At 40.7% G+C, this 21,012-nt stretch overlaps 1 protein-coding gene across 2 annotated transcripts; it reads right to left on the bottom strand.

Annotated features, from left to right (window-relative positions):
• Positions 1 to 267: 267 nt before the first annotated feature.
• On the bottom strand, positions 268 to 6,186 carry LOC121195265 (poly(rC)-binding protein 2-like). 2 transcript variants are annotated; one of them, XM_041058622.1, is made up of 13 exons: positions 6,050 to 6,186; positions 5,118 to 5,251; positions 4,904 to 4,927; positions 4,779 to 4,811; positions 4,530 to 4,646; positions 4,298 to 4,429; positions 4,067 to 4,195; positions 3,861 to 3,935; positions 3,530 to 3,571; positions 3,079 to 3,151; positions 2,927 to 2,982; positions 2,647 to 2,816; positions 268 to 1,511 (listed from the first exon to the last, which is right to left on the bottom strand). In XM_041058622.1, exons 2-13 carry the CDS (start codon positions 5,184 to 5,186, stop codon positions 1,475 to 1,477), a joined length of 957 nt encoding a protein of 318 aa, XP_040914556.1. In that variant the 5' UTR covers positions 5,187 to 5,251; positions 6,050 to 6,186; the 3' UTR covers positions 268 to 1,474. The 2 variants fall into 2 exon arrangements, with proteins under 2 accessions (XP_040914556.1, XP_040914547.1); XM_041058613.1 differs by having other exon boundaries at positions 3,512 to 3,571.
• Between the last annotated feature and the right edge of the window lie 14,826 nt (positions 6,187 to 21,012).

Raw genomic sequence — 21,012 nt, forward strand, 5'->3', positions numbered from 1 at the left:
TGAGAAAGATGGAACCCTTTGTTAATGACTTATTAACATTTATAACTGCAGACGTTCTGGGTCGGAGGGGTGTCCCTAATGAATGTAAGTGCGAGCAAAGTGTCATGCTGGAAGACAACCTGGCAACCCAAACACTGTTGTTATTAATGGATTATGACTTTTCTTATATCTTTTCTTATGAGGACACTGATAACAGGTTAATAACGGTCAGCTGCCATTATGAATACGGGTAAGTAAACTTCATAACATAAGGATGTCCAACGATTGTTTAAGCATTTCACATCTTTTTTTTATTTCTGCATTTCATTTCTTCAACAATTTAATTGCACCCAGATCTACAATAGTTTGAAAACGTGCACAAAAACGTGAGTTTCTTCATCCTGCAAAGAATAATAAAAAATAAAATCTGACCCAGGCAAAAAAGGATAGCAGGAAACTAGTGTTAATTCTATAATTCTCCTTCTAGTTAATCATAATTTAATACCTCAGCATAATATACTTATAAAGACCAATATGTCTTGTAGTTTTGCCCCTTGCAGCATTCCCCAGCCCTGCAGTTAAAAAAAATATTTTCTCTATTTAAAACAAACATTTCAATGTTATTATTATCATCATCATCATCATCATCACCATGGTCTTAGTAATTTCAGAGAAAAGAAAATATTTTCCTCTCATTCAGGCCCACTCCTAGTCACCAAGGCCCACCCACCCTTATCAGAATCCAATACACAACAATGCTCAAAAAGTCCTGATCAAGAAATAAAACGGATGGAAACACAGGAATGACACAAAACAATTACTCAGCAAATTAGAAGTGAGACATAATGTAGCTTAAAATTCTCCTTTGAACCCACACTTGACAAGGGATAAATTACCTTCCGACTAAAAGGTTGTTCCTGCATACATCTTCAACTGGAGATCATTTACATCCACTGAAACCCGTTAAAACCACAATTCCTCATTCAGGAAGTACAGCTTCAAACAGAAGATGGCAAATATCAATGAATTCTACTCTTACAAGGAGCTGTGTATTAAATAAATATAAATAGATATTTAAAAGGAAGGGAAAGAACAGTCCATCTATAATGTTATTGTGTCTTTTTTTCTTCATTTTTACATTTTCTAAGAAAAATCTGACATAAGAAAAACATTATTTATGCCTTTTCAGATTTTTCTAAAACGTTTTACCTATATCAAGAAGATCATACAGATATACAGCAAAATAAGAGGAAAAAAAATACAACAGAAGGAAGTCTTTAAAAACTATATGCAAAGGGAATTTAAAAACATAATAAATAAATAAAATACCAATATCATGATGATGGTGTAATTACAACTGAGTAGGTGTCTAACCAAAGCAGAGGAGAAAACAGTGAGTTTATAGTACTTGGTTTTTGCATTAAGTTCAATAAGGGACCTCTTGGTAAAAAGTAGGGAGAGGGGTTACGTTAGGTGCTGATGAAGATCCTCCATGTCAGTTGGCTGCAAGTCCAGTAGCTTCAGAAGACAGCCTGAGGTGTACAAAAAAAAAACAGAAAAATGTAGTGCTGACTTAAAAATACAGCAAACTAAGTATTTAGATAGCAACATGCGGCTTGATGTGTTGTTGCATTGAAAATGAGAACATCACTTTGACAGCTGCATAGCAAAAATCAATGCAACTGTCTTAAATCCTGCTGATCATTCAAACAAGAGTCCATGTGGGTGAAGAGCTGCTGTTTCTGTTGTTGAGTTACACAAGTTGGCAATTTTCCCACAGAATACCTTTGACTATCATGAAACACCTGCATGTGACGATGAATTTAAATCCTGAGGTGCAAGAATTTTTTTCCACACATTTCTTATCTTGTCCAAAATATGACTAATGGTCTGTAAAAACTGAGCTGTCTGATGCTCTGGTAAAAATCACATTATTTTATATAGTACCTGTCACACAGGTGCAATTCAAAGTTATAAAACCAATAGAACAGATAAAACAACAGTTAGAAAAAGACTAAATTGAAAAGTGAAAACAGTGTCCAGTGAAAACAATGATTAAATGAAAAACAATTTAAATAATGGCGATAAAACATTCTAATCAATAAGGCTTAACATGAAGTTTACTATAGGTGTACTTAAAAGCTACCTACTTTTCCCAAATGGGACTTCAAGTTTTAATTGTTTACATTTTACAGTTTTAAGAAAGGCAATGTAATTATTGGCTACATCATTTTTTATAGTCAACGATTTCCAGCACCAGACAAAAGTCTGCTTCCCTGCCATTAAGTGACCAGTAAAAGCTGACTAATGATAGTCTGATGCAAAGACAGCTTTGACCAATTTTATTTTGGAGGAACTAGAACATCTTATCTTCTATTATTAATAATAATGAGGGCACTCATGAAAGTTTGTGACTTGCTATCTGAATGGACACATGATGAGAAAAAACAAGAAACCAAGAAGCTTATAAGAAAAGAAAAGAAGAAGAAGCTTATTATGGCATTATCCAGTGAATACTGAACCCCCTGTAAATTCTCTGTACCATCACATTGAAGCTGACAAACTGCATTCTAGATAAAGCAAACAAAACCTAAAACACTGCTGTGTTGCTGTCGGCTTGATGCTGGGTGATGGATGTGCTGCAGTAGCCTACAGGCTCTTTCTTACCGAGCATTGATCAGGTACTCAGCCAGGCTGATACTGGCATGGGAGCCAGTGATGGTGACCTGTCTGTCAGTGGAGCCCTCCACAGGATTGGCAATCTTGATCTGAGCCCCTGACATCTGACGGATCTCATTGATCTTTGCGCCCTGACGGCCGATGATGCAGCCAATGAGCTGAAAGAAGAAGAAAATGTGAGAGTACATCAACAACTTCAATCCCACTATGCAAATAATGCAAGCTGAGAAAACCAGTAAATAAGCAAGAGGAGATAAATGTGACTTACATCGTTTGGAATGGTCAGCTCATGAGAGCCAGTTTGTGCAGAGGCATCCATCCCAGCTGAAGAAATGCAAAGAAACCCCATGAGAGTGTTGACTAAGTGGATTATTACAAATCTACAGATATCCCATTCCCTCGTTCAATCTGTCCACCTACCCTGGAAGCCCTGGTTGCTATGTGCAATGGGGAAGGGGCTCTGCTGCATGGCCAGCTGGTGAAGTTTGGTGAGCTTTTGAAACAACACGGGAAAAGACATGGAGAGCAAACAAACACAAACAGACAGAAACGACGAGTGAGGAAAACTTTGAAAGGACGCATCAAAGCTGAAATTTTGTAATCATTTCCCTTTTGTAAGTGGTTATTGTGATGATGAGAGGAAAATGTGAAATGGAACATGGGACCCATGATTTAGCCTAAAGTTTCAATAAAAATGTTGATGTTAGCATTTCACTCTACAATCTTTAGAACTACTAAATGGGTGTTTCTAATCAAGCAGTGGTGGTTGGGGAAAAAAAAGAGTCAAAGGAATGAAATAAGAAGGTGGCATGGCTTCCCAGGACCGAAGTTGCAAATATATTGGATCACTTACAGAGGGCCCTTCACTTACATCAGGCTGTGGAATGGCGTGCTGCCCTTGGACAGCGTATGCCTGCAAGGAGAGAACAGCACTTAAGAGGGTGTGGCAGTGTCACACACACTGTGCTCCAATATCTGTCAGTCCTCTGTCCTTGGGGTGCTATGAGAACAAAGCCAGGCCACGATTCAGACAGCACACCCACTACTAGAACGACAGCCCGTGTATAATTTAATTCCTTTGACCAGAACTGCTTTTGGAAGAAGTGGGAAAATCTTTCAACAAATACAGTGGAAAATTTCAGGCCAGTAAATAAATAGCAGCGACCTATCTAGAAGAACAAACAAATGCTTTCGTTGTTTACCTGACCACCTGCAAAGATGACAGGAGAGCCTGAGGGTTTGGGTCTATATGGGATGGTCACTCCCTTCGGTGGAGACTGAGAAAAGAGAAGTTTTCACCAATGACTATTGAAGCAACATCAACAGTATCACACAAAACAATAAATCATAAAGAGAATCAAAAAGATTCAATGCAACAGAGTAAAACGACAATAAACAGTGTCTGTACCTCGAGCATGACAACACAGATCTGCTTGACACACTCAATTATGGACTGTGGGGTCCCTGCAACGGTGATGGCACGCTCTGTTGAGTTGGGCAACATGTCCCCTGCTACTTGTACCTGAGCTCCTGCTGACTGTGGAGAAAACAAACATGTACAACAATGGTTACAATGGACATGTCAGGGATAAGAGACAAGTTCAAAACATTTCAAAAAGAAAGAAACATGGTGACAAACCTCTCTGATTTCCTTGATCTTGCAGCCACCCTTGCCAATGAGTGAGCCACACTGGCTGGCAGGCACAACGAGGCGCATAGTGACTGGCGGTTTGCTGGTGGCCGTACTGTTAGTCATTGAGGTGCTGATGTCCTATAGGGAAAGTGGCAGGACCAGAAAACAGTGAGCCCCTGAACGTTTCAAATCTGCTGCTATAATGCATTTCTTGTAAGATGGTGCGAGCAACTCTAACCTCCTCCAGTTTCTCAATGATCATGGAGAAGGCTTTGAAAATGGAGGTTGTGGGTCCCGCGAGGGTTATGATCCTCTCCGGACAGTTGCCCTCTGAGATGTTGATGCGAGCACCGCTCTACAAGGACAGTGAAACAAAACAGGAAATATCAAATGAGTTGCAGTGTTATCATGCGATGCATGAGTCAACATCACTGAAGTGATAAACATGTCTCCTTGTTTGCCCATATGTTAAAGAGAAACATCTTACCTCCTCTCTCATCTTCTTAACTGACTCTCCTTTCTGCAAGGAAACCAGAAGTACGCAATATTTACAAAACACATCAAGGGGCAAGTTGTAAGATAGCATCACTCTGGCAGTAAAAACAAACTTACCTTGCCAATGATGCTTCCAACCTCCTACAGAAGAGAACAAAATACACGTTGAAGCAATAAATGTATTCTTCATGGTCACCAAGAATCTGGAGTGTTTGCTTTCATTTAACTGTGCCTACAGTGAGTGTAGGTGACTATGAATGAATTAATGCAGACTTAAGAGTGGGTTTAGATTTTAAACTTGTTGTCAAACATCACATGCAGCCACACTCACCTTCCCATGCATGAGTAGCCTGATGGTTAAGGTGACATTAAGTCCTCCTTCAACCAGACTCGAGTCCATTGCAGCAGCTCAATCCAGACACAAAACTGGCCGACAAAGTGAGTCTTTGGTCACTGGCTGAATGTCTGAAACAGAGTGGAAAATGTGACCATCAGAGACAAATGTAGTTCCTGAAAACCATGAGGACATCTCAGAAGAAAGCCTTGTTTACTATACGGCTGTTGTCAGTACAGATCAGTGAAGTGATGAAGGCAGTTAACATCTTGTAGGTTTGTACTGTAGTTTAATAACGTTAGCTAGCCACTTCGAAAGAATGAGACGCTTCAGTCCAGTAATTCACATCACACTGGCCCGGGTCCACTCATTCACGTTAGCACAATGACCCACTGTCTCCCTGCGGTAATGTCTATTCACTGGCATTAAACAGCTGTGGCGACATTACTTGTCGTTTTATTTCAGGGCCTAAATACACGTTAATAAATCTGTATTATAACAAGTTTGTGTCGAGTGTGCATTGATAGTAGCAACAGAAGGCTCACATGATAACGTTAACATCGCAAATCCTATTTTGGAAATAGCAGCACAGCTAGTCACGCAAGCAAGAACTGAAGGCTTAGTTAGCTAGCACTATAACATTTCTACCTAAAATTTTAAATAACTTGACTGCCGTAATGTTTAGTCAGCCCATTTGTAAAACACACTTGAAGCACAGCAACTAGCGGCTAGTAGCTAACTCTGGATCGGCCATCAGGCTGAATACAGTTCGGTAATTTTCCATCCAGCTCGCTAGCGTTAGCATCGTCTATTCCGGGGAATAGTCGGATCCCGCGGCCTACGGAACGCGCTGAGGCACACTGAGTTATCCCTGTCCTTCACTCTGGAAGAGGATAAAAAAAACAAAGGCAAATTTCTGGCAGTCTTACCCGAACCGTCCCTTGAAGTGTGTTCAGGGGGTGGGTAGGGTGGCAAGGGTAGAAGGGGAGAGGTTCGGGAGGGAGTTTTAAAAGGATCCGGGGAAGAGGGAAGAGACACCGCTGTTCGATCTGACTCCACTCTTCTGCTTAGCACAAAAGACAAAATGCATTCAACTTTGACCTCTCCACTGCCCCGCCCCATTACCGGGTCAGCCCCGCCCACACGGAACCCTCCCCCCCCCCCCCCCCCCCCCCCCCCCCACACACACACACACACACACGTCTCTCCCTCACCGGAAAAAATATAAGTATAAAACGTTTGAGTAAAATACAGGACACACTTATGATTTTTGTAATTCACGTAGGGAATTTCTTCACTCTCATTCATTTTAGATATGTTGATTTTTATCAATGGGTACTGTGATTGTGCAGACTGGTGTAACTGGTGCAAGGCTGGACAAAACATTAGTAAGTCTGACAATTATTTTTTAAATAATCAATTCATTTTTCAATGTGTAAAATTAAAAATAAAACAGCAATGTTCATCCTAAAAGCCCATTATTGTTCTAGGAAGCCCAAGTTAGTGTATTCAGATTATTTTGTCTGACCAAAAGTCAATGCAAAGAGCTTACTATCAGAAAATTGGGAAAGTAGCAAATATTCGCATATAATTGGGGGGGGGGGGGGGGGGGGGGGTTCAGCAGGGGCCCAACAAAAACAACCTGACAGCCTAAGAGATGTATCTGGCTTTGAGTATTTCCTACATGATTCAGTTACTGATCATTAAATTCCAAACCAACAAATCTAAATGAACCTGAAAGCTGACATTTTTATCCCTCTTTACAAATCATGGGTCAGTTTTCCCATGGACCTTGAACTTAATAATTTTACTAGATGTGGCCATAGGAACATCAAGCTGCTTGAAGATGGTCTTGTAGCCTTTACTTTGACCATGTTTGGCAATTATTTTCATCTCTCCTGTAAAGAATCAGAATAAGAAAGAAATCAGGTCTTTTACTGCATCTTTGTTTTATTCTATGGGAAACCAAAGACTTGACCGCTTGATTTGCTTCTGATCTAGCCTAAAACAACAACAGGGCCTTTAAAAATAAAATGGTGGGAAAATACACTTTCAGTATTTCTAAACAACTTCAATAATAATAGCAGTTTTAGGCACCGACTGAGTCATTTGTTGTCAACACATAGCCAGGGCAAATTATCTTTAATGTTTAGATTCTAAATGGGGATAAATGGTCAGTTGTGATGGATAGTGTCCCAGTGTATGGCTCTTCCCTGATTCTGATAACACAACTGCAATTGTCTGTGAATCCAACAGATGGCACACTAACACTGTCAGTAGTCAGGACTCTGGCCTGAGCTGGTTGCAGTCCTCTTTTATGTCCTGCATCTTTTTTAGCATTACTCAAATAAAAATCATTCATAGCTGGACATGTTGACTGAGGTGTCCTGACCTTACTGATTAAAAAATGAGATTTACTGAACAAGTAGCATTAAGCTTAGCCCTTTGAAAAAGGCAGTTCACCCAGTTAAAAATATAAAATTAAATGTAATAGGGTGAAAGTCCTCACTCCCAGGAATATTTTGTTGAATGAGTCAGCACTCTAAATATAACTTTTCAAAGAGCAGCCAGCAACCGTGGGTACATGGTTTTAGTTACTGAGCAGGACAGTTAGCTGTGTGAGCAGAGGGCTGCAAATATAGATTAATATTTCTCTTTATTTATTATATTGCTGTAGTTAATCTGTCAGCATAGACTCAAGTCACAGAGGCTTCTGGCAAGTATCAGAATTTCTAATGACAAAGAACAGACAGTCAGTAATTAGATCATGTCGTTAACATGCAAATTTGCAAACTAATAAATCAACTAATTGCTGATCTGGGGACATCTGATGTGGAATATTTTAAACAAAACCTAAATATATCAGTTTGGTGTTTGTACCTTTGGGCTTTTACCCCTGATGATATCTGAAAACCTGGCAAAACGATTTTTGCTGATACAGTATCAACAGTCCCAAAAGGAAGACCTCAGGAATTCACCTCTTGACCTGAAAATAATGAACTTCAGCTTCATTAGTTAGTTTGTTTTTTTCTTTATACATAAAATGTGATTGATGACTTTCCGCTTCATGATGGATTGCCTTGTTTTGTTGCCAGGCTGATGTTTTGTTATTTTGTCGCATGATTGATGGGATAAATGAGGACCTTAATTGTCTGCCAGTGTTTATTTTGAATTAGAAAGAATACAGTCAGCACTGGATTGTACAGCTAAATCCTCAGAATCGTGATGTTATAATATTAGAGCACTACAGCATATAAGCCAGGAAAACAGAGGAGATAGATAAAATGGAACAGTATAGCCCTGTAACCATGTATTCATGGTCTGGTTGACAGAGTATTCTGCCTGAACTCACTCAGCACATGTTCATTAATCTGGTGCACATCAGAGCACCCACAATACAATTAGTCAGTGGCCAGAATTGCTGTAACCAGTCTTCTATTCCCCTGAATCATTAATCTTTTATAAATCCAATTCTCTATCAGAACTGATGTCCTACACAGTGTGGTTTACACACTGCTGTTTACATGCATGACTCACGAATCATGTCTGGCTCAGTTTCATGGATTCAGAACCACTGCTTTCGAAAGACTGCTTCCACAATGGCAGAAATGGAGCTCAGCTATTCTGAAAGCAGTTTGTCTCAGTACTTCCTGTTTTGTTTTGTTATTTTTTTCTTTCAAACATGAATCCAGGCAGTAGATGTTGGAGCTTGCTTTTACAAAGCCATCTGCAGTGCTGTCTGAATGGTGCCAGGCTTACAAGGCTGGTGGTGTTTTTAAAATAGAACCATAGCTGACCAGATTTGCCCCCAACCAGACGTGACAACCGTCACGCTCTAGTAACAGGTAGAACATTTACTGTATGTACACACCCTGCATAATATGCAGGGGTGGTTCTACACTGAATTACCCAATGCACTGAAAAAAAATGTTTCATTGAATTTACTCAATTCTAATGTTGAAAGTGGTTGCACGCAATACATTCATCTAAATCTAGACATATTTTTTAAGTTGGCTGTACTAGTAATTTCAAATAAATTATATAAGCACTTTCGGCATGAAAATTCTGAGTATTTGTTACTTTTTTGTATTTCCTTAGTAATTCTAACTAAACCCATGTTTAATTTACTTAAATTCATTATGTAATTCAGATATTGTGGTTACATAATTTGTTATTGTGCTTTAAATCAAATTGTTTTATTCTACATTATGTAAAATATGTTAATTCAATTCACAATTTTATTTAAAACAATCAAAATGCATATGTAGATGTGGGGGTGGCCGAGAAACCCGGTATACAACAATGAGTTGTGGCAGTCTGGAGCAATTCCCAATTCCATTTTATTTGACAAAATAAAATGGAGTCTTGTTCAAAAACTCCACAGTAAAAAATGCACATTGGGCCAACCAGAAAGATAAAAGTAAGCAAAAAAGAGGGAAAAAAATTCTCAAGAGCACTTCTCAAGAAGAATCAATATAATTAAATTGTTTTATGCTACTGTCACAGGGAGACCCGGTGCACTAAAGTAAAGCACATGTGCTACACATGTGCCTTACATGTGCTCTTTCTCAGGTAGATTTTATCAGAATGTTGATCCTGGTGTGAAGTGCTGGTGGTGATGTGTGTGGTATGAGCATTTGGAGGAGGGGGTGAAGGAGAGAAGTCACACTGTGATCGTGTATTTGATTTATTGAATTTAAATTTTGTTGACCTGTCTCCTTTGTTGCACGTCTTCCTCTGTCAGACCAGGAACAGCCAAACCTGAGCTGGAGCGGTCCATTTGGTTAAATAGGGGGGTTCACAGGGGAAGAAACCAAGTGTGGTAGAGTGGGAGGGGTATTTTGTCTTTTGTGGTGAAATGACCTGTATAAGTGTCTTGTTTCAAAAGAAATATGTGTTTTTAAAGTAAGTTTAACTGAACTTCTATTTGATAATATGTTATTTAGTATTGGGATTATTGTAAGTGTGTTGGAAGAGATAATTGATATTGATTTCTTGGTGCAGTCCACCAGTATAAAAGTGAGGAGGCTGTGGTGGCCAGAGCCTAAAGGAGAGAAGCACAGCTCCTGAACACAGCTCCAGATTGTAGCTCCTGCCATGGGCCCAAACTTTAAGGGCATAGCCAAAAAAGCAGTTTAGAGCGAATTCTTTTGTTCTGTATTATTTTGATTCTTCTTGAGAAGTGCTCTTGAGAATTTTTCCCCCCCCTTTTTACTTACTTTTATCTTTCTGGTTGGCCCAATGTGCATATACACAATCACACATAACAACAGCAGAGAATTACAATAATATAAAATAAAAACAATATAATTTTTTTTATTTTAGAATAATAAAGAAAATAAAAGAATAATATATAGGATAAATATTCTGAATAGCACAAGTCCTTCATCACACAAATGAAAACACACTAAGGAAACTAGGAAATCTAATTATAACACTATTAACAAAAAGTAATGAACTAACTAACAAAAACTAAAACTAAAACCTGACCTTTCTGGCCTTCCTTGATGCAAAATCATCAATAATATCATCATATGAAACCTGCTCCCCTACTGAGTGATTGATACTGATGACAGCAAGGCCAGTGAGCCATTCCTGACACATGGTTGACCTCAGGTACGGCTTGATCAACTTTAGCTTTGAAAAGCTCCTCTTAGCTTGAGCCACAGTGACTGGCAGAGTAAGTGCAATCCTGAGAGAGGATTATCAGAAAAACAAAACCGTGCAAGAATTATAGCCCTGTATTTATAAAATGTATTACAAAATGTGCATTATTTGGAAGAAAGTCGATTTGACTTTAACCCACTAATTCCATTAGAGTACTGGACCCCCGCTTGTTTACATAACCTTGGTAAAATCTTTTGGCAGTGTTGGCATCATGACACGTAAATGTAGCCACTTTGTCATACGTTCTCTGTCCCAGTTGGTGCTTGGCCAAAATACACACGACTAAAATGCATGTAGCATCTCAATCTATGTAATCATATTTTTATAAAAAAGAGATTAAAAGTTGTCTCACATAAGTGCTACAGGAAGAGCGCAGCATGTTGAATGTGGGAACAGTGTCCAAATTCATTCCTTCCCAGGCATCCTTGAAAAATTCAGGCAACTTAAGAAGGACACCTCCATTGGAATTGTGGAAAAAGGTCTCTGCCTGTAAGCCTCCTTCAATTCTGTCTTGAAGTCGCCCATAACGCTGCAACCAGTCATACTTGTGGGGACAGAGGGGGACAGCTGCTTGCCCATGGTACCTTTGGGTCTTGTGCTGTCCAACCTATTGAATCAAGAGACATGGCTTTCCTCTGACCAACTAATTAAACAATGAATATGCCTCCTGTGTGACTTTGATTTTTATTATCATGTTTGTACTTACACGGATGATGCTGTCACTTGTCTTGGTTCTGTCTGCATTCTCAACCTCCTTCCGCATCATATTGATGGTGACTCCCTTTCGGTGGCCAGTTATGGCAATGATGTAGCCTCCCAGCAGTCCAAAGAACAAGTTTAACTTTTGTCTGTTTGATGGGTGCTTCTCAAGGTAACCTGTAAAAACAGAGGAAGAACACTGTATGCATAAACTTGTAATGTGACATTCTTTGGCTAAGGACCATAGAGGGATGGCACACACATCATAAGAGACCGAACAAGGGCCACACGCTGACCACAAAATGCCACAAAGGACCACTGTGTTCTTCTATTTAAGTGAGAAGAAATCACCAAATCACCAGACCAACATACAAACATACGTACATACATAAAAACCCATTTTTTGCATGTAGGTCCCTGTAATGTAAAAATCTGCAGGGCTCTATCTTAATCCAAAGCTGTGCATATGAACCTGCTATGGTTCAGCCCTGGATCAACTAACATTATTTCATCAACCACCACAATACTCCACAGAAACTGGAAGATGTCTTAGTCATCAAGGCGACTGACACAGATTTGTGCGAAAGCTGTAGAAGTAAAAACAGTCAAAAATTAGAAAAATGTAAAGTGTCACCAGTGGTGAAAAAAATACTCAATCCCAACACTGGACTCAAAGTATAGCCTATATAGTCCTTGTTGAATATTACTCAACTACGGATGAAAGTTGCTCGGTCAAATTTTTTTTTTTTTTTTTAAGTACTGTGTAGTACGGTAATGCTACTTTTTAGTAAAGTTCTGAGTACTTACTGAATGACATTACTTCACTCAGGGGACTTAAACAACTTCCCCATGGTGGCTGACACTCAAACAGAACAATGCACACAGCCAACAATTATGGACAGGTTAATAGGTGATGCAACAGTGACTACTCTGGTTGACAACACATATCCTCCGGGCGCTCTCATGCTCCTCTCTCGGGCTGTGCAACGCCCCCCGAGCAGTCCCGAGAGCCTGTGCACTTTCATCTCAGTCAGGGTGCCGTCTATACATGCATATGCTGTTGGGGCATACTGGGATATGGGGACGGCTCCCACACTCTCCATAAAGCCAGCCACCACCCTCAGTCAGGGTGCCGTGTATACATGCATATGCTGGGAGATGGGGAGTCTATCTCTGAACACACTCGATCCCACCACGTGATTCACATGACAAACCGAACCAATCAGGTGATTCGTATGATTCGTATGACGTTCGAAGCAGGTGAGTGCTCACTCAAGTGCTTCAATCGTCAGTGGCCAAACCACACCTCGGTACAGTGGTTCAATACAACTGCCTCATGAGCTACCACGCATGTGTCAGAACCTCGAGTGTTAGAGGACCATCACTAGGGACGACTCCCGCACTCTTCCAACCTAGACACCACCCTGAGTCAGGGTGCCGTTTCTACATGCATATGCTGGTGGTGCATGCTGGGAGATGGGGACTGCGCCAATTTGCCAATTACCCACACAGTAATATGATAGATAATAGAAAACAGCTTAGCGGCGCAGATGATTTTTTTTTTTCCGCGTGGTTGTGCCGCCCCCCATGTGATGCCGCCCCGGGCAGCTGTCTGGTTCGCCCGTGCCAAAAACCGCCACTGATACTATGTGAACAGTGTTGCTGTTATGTCTTTGTAAAAGAGCACTGAGGGGTAAATAAATTAAAAACACATGAAGCTAAAGCAAAGAACAAATGTTTTTGTCATAACAAAAGATGTTTAATTAGGTTAAAAATGCCTGTTGCTTTGATCTGAAGAGTGATTGCTGAGAGCTGGATTATACAGAGGAGAGGAGATGCAAGCTCTTCAGCTTTTCCAATCAGCACATGGTCTCCCTGGCCTTTTATGTGTTTCTCCTCCGTCAAGCAATTGCTTACATAATCATCTGCTTACTTTAATCTCTGTATCTTTCACACAATTTGTGCTCTTTTACACGTCCCCGCTATTCTCTGTTGTAACCCCCCGCCAAATTAAATGTATCCTCTCTTTGTTCCCTGTTTTTCTCCTTCAGTGCGTTTACATGGCGTGCCCACTGGCACCTCTCACTCTCTCTCCCGTCCCTCTTCCCTCCGCTGGTGAGTGGTCATTGATTACTGTACATGGATTGTATGATGAAATGCCACTCGCCCACCTAACATCCTCTTGTCAGCTGCCCCTGACATCCCACTGCCTCTGTGCATTGCAGGCTGTCTTAGCAGCCTGTTTAATGCTCACAGTGTAATGTTACCGTGCTGTGATCTGGATTCACATCTGGAATCACTTTTCCGTTTTTAGCCAAATTGTGGTGTGTTGTGGTGGTGAGCTTTTCACAGCATTAACAGCACATATTTGCTGCACATGTGACACCGGTACGATTTTCTAGTGGTGAAAAATGCAATTGTTTACAATGATGAAAAGGGAGACTAAATCCAATTTATTCTCTTAAGCTGTAAATTGTCTGCGCATATTAAAGTAAATGATTTGGATTACAGTGTGAAACCTGATGACACACTCAGAGCCAGAGAGAGGGGTATCCAATTAGTCACCTAATTAGCAAGTGAATGTTGTTTTAAGAATTAAAGGTCTCGAAAAGAGATGGAAAACAAAAGAGCAGATGATAAACTAAACCATGCACCTCCAATATAGGGTCTTTAACATTTGGTGTCATGATTTAGCCCAGGCAGTTATCTTCCTATTTGTGATTTGTGACATGCAAAGCTAGGTGCTCTATGTGTGTTCGTGGCAGAGGAAAGGTTAGGATTCATGTCTGACAGAGCCGTGGGCAAGTTGTACAGATCTGTTAACTCACTAAAATGGAGATGCAGAGATGCACAGTGGGACTGCATTCTCTCTGTGGGGGTGTAAACAGAACCAAACGCCTGTGCTTGTATGGTGACTGCAACGTCACTACCTTTCCACAGCCATAGTTAGATCGCCCTGCAGGATGACAGCAAGAGGTGACACGTGCCCCCGTAAACTGTCCAGTCAGGAACCAGAAAGGATGTAGAGCGGCTGTGACTCCCCACTCTTATTTTAAGAAGATCTTCCACAAATAGGTTGCTCCTACAGAGACAAATAATTGGCGTGATATCTTGGGGGCACAAGCATGAGGCACAGTCTGCATTTTAATGCCAAACCTCCACAGGAAGAACCCAGTTATGCGAGCCACTGGGCACGCTCTCTGGACTCAGTGTGTTTAGGGAAACACATGCTGTTGGAACAGAGTTTATACACAGTATCAGAGGGTAAGTTTAATGATATACCACTTATACAGAATAAATATCAACAAATATTTGATGGATTACCTAGAAATTTTGTGGAGACATTCTTGGTGAAGCCTACTGATTTTGGTGATTCCCTAACCTTTAATGCAGTGCCATCATGAGTCTGACATTTAGGTTTTTTAGTGAAATATCTCAAGAACAATTGAATGGATTACTATTAAATTTTGTACACACATTCACGGTGCCCTGAGGATGAATCATAATGACACAAATTGGATCTGATGGTACAGACATTCATATTTACCAGGAAAATGTATCCTAATGACTTTGGCATTCCTGTGACTTTTCTTCAAACACCACCATGAAGTTCAGCTCTTTGGTTCAGAGTGAAAGCTGAACATCTGTGTGTTGGCATTGTCATTATGAGCATGTTAGCCTGCTGATGTTAAATTAATCACCACTATGCCAAAGTACAACCTTACAGAGCAGCTAGCATGGCTGTAAACTCTTAACAATTACTAATCCCTTAATAATTAGTCTGGCTATGCCTTCTGTCGTCACCTTTATCCTTTTTCTGTGTAACCTAATACAGAGCAATATACAACTGAATGCCATGAACTAAAACTAAATACAACTGCAAATCCAAAATGGCTATCTTAAGCAGCTGTCAGCATCACAAATATGGAAAGTGAAAGCAACACACCTGGCATAAATGCCTTCTGAGTAATCTGAGGAACAGTTTGTTAGTCCTGGAATGAGTAGTGAACGTGGGAATTGTTACATAAAACAGATTGTCAGTGACAGAACGGACTGGTGTGATGAAGCTCACAACAGAGCTTGGCAGTTGATGGTGGAACAGCTTTCTCCCTCCTCCAAAACACTCACTATATATCATACACTACTCACTGGCCTGAGTACACACAGGGAGGCCAGAGACAAAGCAAAACTATCCCACTATTTTCACTCTTGCTGCCAACAATGCGTCACGATTTAGCAAGGGTTAGACTGCTGAAAAGAACCTCATTTTTTAAATGTACTTAAATTCAATATGGAATAAAACTGCACACTTTGTTTTCATTTGAAATTTCTGCTTGTGGACTAAATGATCCACACACAGTAAAGTACACTAACAATAATGGTTTTTAATAATAAGTTTTTCATTTACCTGACAAGATCCATCTTGACTTATACAGGCTGTTGGCGCTAAGCTAATTAGACATGGTCTGCTTATCTCATAAGAATTTCAGGGAACACTTTATTGAAGAAGAAAGTAATGTACCACATTAAAGCTGTTAACTTGTGTTTAATTCGTTTGCTCTGTTTGCATTTTCTAATGCAACAGAGAAACTCTGGATCTTCATTACTGCTTCCCGTTTGTCTAAAAGTAAAAAGAAAAGCATACTTTGACTGCATGAAACACAATGGAGAGGAGAGGAAGACCATACAAAGAGCACAAAGCTTTGAACCTTTGTTCAAGGCTACATTTGTTTTCCTTGTGAGTCATTTTGGTGTCTAAAAAATACAAAACATTTGAGCTCCTGCAACTTCTTATATGGTACCTATTTCCTCAGCTCTGCCATATACCAAACTATGATATATGTCATTGACCCACATCCAGGCTTTGCAGGGAGTTAAATGACAAAATGGATGACCTCTACTCACAATTCAATCATCTGGACCAGAAGGCTGCTAATGTAAGACAAGTGAAATCTCACCATGCAGGTCAAGCCAAAGTCCACTGTAAATGAACTAGGAAGCCGGACTAATTGTCTGTCTTATTGAGAGACAATATGTGAGGAGATTACTGTCAGATAACTTAGCTCAGGCCAATGGAAAAGGACAAGCCGAACAAAAAAGTATTCAGCTTATACAACACAACTGTTGGCTGCCTCTGTGCCCCTTTTGATATCCACCCTTGGATCAGATGCAGAGTCATTAGTCATGGTCTTATCCAATCAGCCATCCTTAATGCTTGCGCTACTGGGCATTATTCTGGAGAGGACAGATTGTCTTTTATTGTCAGTTTGATTTCAAACTGGAGATTAGTCATATTCATTTATGCAGTTTCTGGTGGCACAGACCTCTTTTTGTGTGTGTGTGTGTGTGTGTGTGTCCGTGTGCCTATAATGTTTGCATTTGTCCAAACATCTGTGTGGCCATTATTCACTTTGACAAAAAATCACGACTGGCCATAGCTTTATAGATTAAAGGGAAAATTCAAGGTCATATAAACTAAAATCCTGCAGCTGCTCCACAGATAATGGGACAACTTTGAACATGTATGACAGCATCATGGTGATTTTGTCTGGTATATGGGGAGACAGGGCATAAGTACCATCGAGGACACTGGGGTCATGCCCTCTGTGTTGTATATATCTACCAACAATTATTAGCTAACTTCTCAAGTAGAGAATCCATAACAATTTAACAGTTGTAATCATGGCAACTATAAGCCAACTCTGTCTGCTGATGAAAGTCATTGGAACAAATCAAGCAAGGGGACCCTGAATTAGATTAAACTATCATTTCTGATGTCAAGAATCAACCTTTAAGCTTGAGATGTCTTCATGAGTTTTGAACATATTTATGAATAGTTTCTAACCTGCCTGTGAATTATTTGAACATGTGTATTAACAGTTAAATGTTTTACCCTGTAAAACGTTTTTACACTGTAAAGATTTGGACTGTGGTTGCAGCCCTAACACAACGTGCCAAAGGACCAACTTCAGAGAGTGTCCCCAGATGAGTTGATGCTCTGATTTCAAGACAGCTGACTTAATTGTCTAAAATCCAAAGTAGCAGGCTGTAACACCAACACCTCTTTTTATATGAAATTTCCCTTTAACGTCCGTCTTCTCTCCCCTCAATCAACAAAGAGCATCACTCCTGAGAAACACGCAAAATAATAAAACACACTCATGTTGTCTCCCTGTAGGTACATACTGATTCGTCAACCACCGTTTGCTCATGACGTGATTTCGGGTCCGATGAGTTCATTTTCGGAGCTGGGTGTTTTGTCGTGGGCCCTCGGATGCCCCCACCCCCACCTCTCTCATCCCGCGTCTCGACGGACCAAACGCTGCAGCAGCAGCATCACCGGCAGCCTCCGAACTGCGTTTTCCCTGCCGTGATGGATCCCGCTGTAAACCGGTGAGCTGCTATCAGAAGACCTCTGCGCTGTGAGGAGGACCGACGAGCAATGACCGAAGCGAAATTGTGCCATACATCTAAGGGATAAATAAGATTTTTTTTTAAAGGCAATTATATTTCTAGCAATGTTATAGGACCGTCTTGTTTACCTTCCCGACAGATAAACAGCCGGGTGACAGTGATATTACGGCCGACATGTAAGAGCTGGATAACTATTCCTGTGTGACCGACACCCATCTGCAGCTGCTTACAATAAAATGAAAAAGGTAAGCTTGTTGACACGTTCGGGTTTTACATCGGGCGTTGCGGGTTTCAGTCAAAAAGCTGACGGCTCGACTGGAGCTCATCAGGCTGCATTGTTGCATCGTCAGTCCCCGTCTTGAGTTGAAATTGACGATTTGCCTGTTTCGAATAGGTCGCTCTTCACCTGTCGACTCGTGAGAGTGAGTGTAGGCTTGCTGCAAGATGCGACTTGTATATGTCATGTCAACAGCCTGTTTTTTGTGGGGGGGGGGGGGGGTTGTTTTTTTTTTATTTAGTATGAATATGACTGTGGTTCACCTCAGGATGCCTGGACTAGCGCTGCCGCCAGACTGCTAAAGCCAAAGTCAGTTTACTGACTCAAATAGATTGTACTCTAACCTGAATCACTGATTATTTTCCCAGCTTTTAGAGCTGATAATATGTATGTACAGTATGTATGTGCATGATCTGTGTTTGACAAAGTTATCAAACACAATCTGCCTTGCTTTCATTAGATTTGTTGGGAAAAAATAAACCGGATTTGGAGTTTTGAAAGGAAAAAAACATGTCTTTTAAGAACAATTAGGCGAATCTCTGTTAGCTTTTAACTCGGTGCAGATTTTGAATTAATCAGCGCTAAATTAGCGTTTACTTGTTGGGTTGAATAGCTTTTTTTCTTGCTTTTGATGAATATAAAATCTCAGACTACAGCAAAATCACAGCAGCATACTCCTCCTAGCCTCCCTTTGAAGTTTCATCTCTCTCTCTCTCTCTCTCTCTCTCTCTCTCTCTCTCTCTCTCTCTCTCTGCTTTAGAAAATATTCCTTTTTTTGGTAGGTAAAATCTTAGTGGATATGTGGGGGAAAAACACATTTTTGGGGGCCCCTATCTACTGGATGGAGCAGGAGCTGCTTGCTGGATCCATGTGTGGATATAAACCAGCACATTTCTCCTCTGATGCTGAAGATGAGGCTGCATCCATCGGATCGGGGAGCTTGATCAATAGACAGTTTGTATTGAGGCCTGTGTTTCAGTTGTTGTTGTCGAACAGGAGTCTCTACAATTAAAAGCCCATTTTGTTAGTAGAAGTCTGATTAATAATTCATGCGCAGCTCAATGGGACCACAAATCTGTGGATGGCACACTGAGGGATGTCAGTGTAGCAGTGCATGAGCCTCTGCTGCCAGCAGAGACACACTGAGTGCTTGGCCAGCCTGAAAGGTTTACACATCACATTATAGGCTGAATGGCTCTCCCCCAACCCCAACCCCCTGCCCAGCTTTCTGAGCCCGTACACGCTTTTAAATGTGTACAGGATTGTTTGCTCTCATAATAAACGACAGGAGAATAAAAGCATACAAACTGAGTAGTGAGCATGTACAAACACAGCACGGGAGCAGCTCTGGGTATCTAGTGTAAAACAGCTCTACTGGTGGGGGACTGTAGGCTCTCACTTAGGTGTCAATGTCATATCTGCTACCAGGGAGCCAAGAGCCATGATGATACTGTACCAGATAGGTTGAAAGAAACCCAGCTGGCTCTGATCCAGGATGGTGGGTGTTTTTAAAACTGGCTTAGTCAGGCTACTGCAGGGAGTGATTAGACAAGATAGTGTACAGTATCGCACACATCAGTATGACGTCAAAGGACACAGAGCATTTAAAGTCTTTTCACACTGGGACCCCGTGGGATCCTGCAACAACTGAACCAGTACTGCACAAACAGTCATACTGAATACATTAAGCTGATATTTAGAATGTCATGCAAATGCTCTGCATAAACATTTGTGTGAAAAGGTTGCAGTTGCTAGGTTGTGTCTTCTGAGGGGTCTTTCCAGTTTTACTCGTGGCCAGTGGAGGAATATAACAAAGTACATTTACGCAAGTATTGGCCTTAAGTACAACTTTGAGTTACTTGTGCTTGTTATAGATTTTATATGCCACTTGTAATACCACTGTAAGCACCACTATTTACCATTTCTAAACATTTAACAAATGGTTTATAACACACATAAATATTATAGTTACACAGTTGTAATGTCTAAAACGTGTCTTCACAAATGAACATATCACTTTTTAATCACTTTTTTAACAGAGCAACGTTATCTTTCCACTGGAGTCGTGGCTCTGGGGGCCTTGGTGAATATACGCTCCTTTTAGCCCTGTTTTTGGTCTCCACCAGCTCCTGAAGGAAAGCTTTAGTTTCTTTAGCTGTTAAATGCTCTCCCGTGTTCACCAGCTAGTCGCTTACTGTGTCTGTCTGCTGTTTGGTGCTGAGCAGGAATTGTACAGTTTAGTGCTTTTTCAGCTGCCCTGCTGTGGCTGAAATCAACGCTGTGAGAGCGGTGAGAGTGAACCAAGACCACGAACCGATAAACAGTGAGCGGAAACTCACTGTAAAGCCCCATAAAACTGAGAAGAGCTGCAGATTCAGGTGATAATTCCCTGAAATGGCAGCAAAGAGAGCACATGTGTTAAAAATCTTGTGTGTCTGACCTAATGTGTTAGAGCTTCAGCAGGATAAGGCTTCCTGCAGTATGACTGCCCATGCTGGGGCGCATTAACTGTACCATGAGAAAAGAAAGAGCAGAAATGTCACAAGGTATTGGCCTAATTGGTATTTCAATAGGCATGGACAACAGTCTCCAAAGCCCAGTGTCTTCTCTTCTCTTAGTCTCCTGTTCTCTTTTTTTGTGTTCTCTCATCCTATGTCTGTTTTATTAACTTGCTGCCTTTCCTCTGCCAGCCTCTCTACTATATCAGCTAAATGTGGTGGGTGTAAGGTCAGCTGACAAACACAACAAGGTAATTACAATATAGCAGATTCACCAGCCTTTCATGTCACTCGTCACACTGCGTTATATTGAATGATGTAGTGCTATAACAGAGTC

This window comes from Toxotes jaculatrix, chromosome 2 (assembly GCF_017976425.1).
Source record: "Toxotes jaculatrix isolate fToxJac2 chromosome 2, fToxJac2.pri, whole genome shotgun sequence".
Classification (NCBI taxonomy): domain Eukaryota; kingdom Metazoa; phylum Chordata; class Actinopteri; family Toxotidae; genus Toxotes; species Toxotes jaculatrix.

Coding starts and splice junctions, on each gene's coding strand:
- LOC121195265 (XM_041058613.1), bottom strand. CDS start 5,186: ATGGACTCGAGTCTGGTTGAAGGAGGACTTAATGTCACCTTAACCATC. Junction 3,936..4,066: donor TCTGTGTTGTCATGCTCGAG/GTACAGACACTG, acceptor CTCTTTTCTCAG/TCTCCACCGAAGGGAGTGAC. Junction 3,152..3,511: donor ATGTAAGTGAAGGGCCCTCT/GTAAGTGATCCA, acceptor TTGTTTCAAAAG/CTCACCAAACTTCACCAGCT.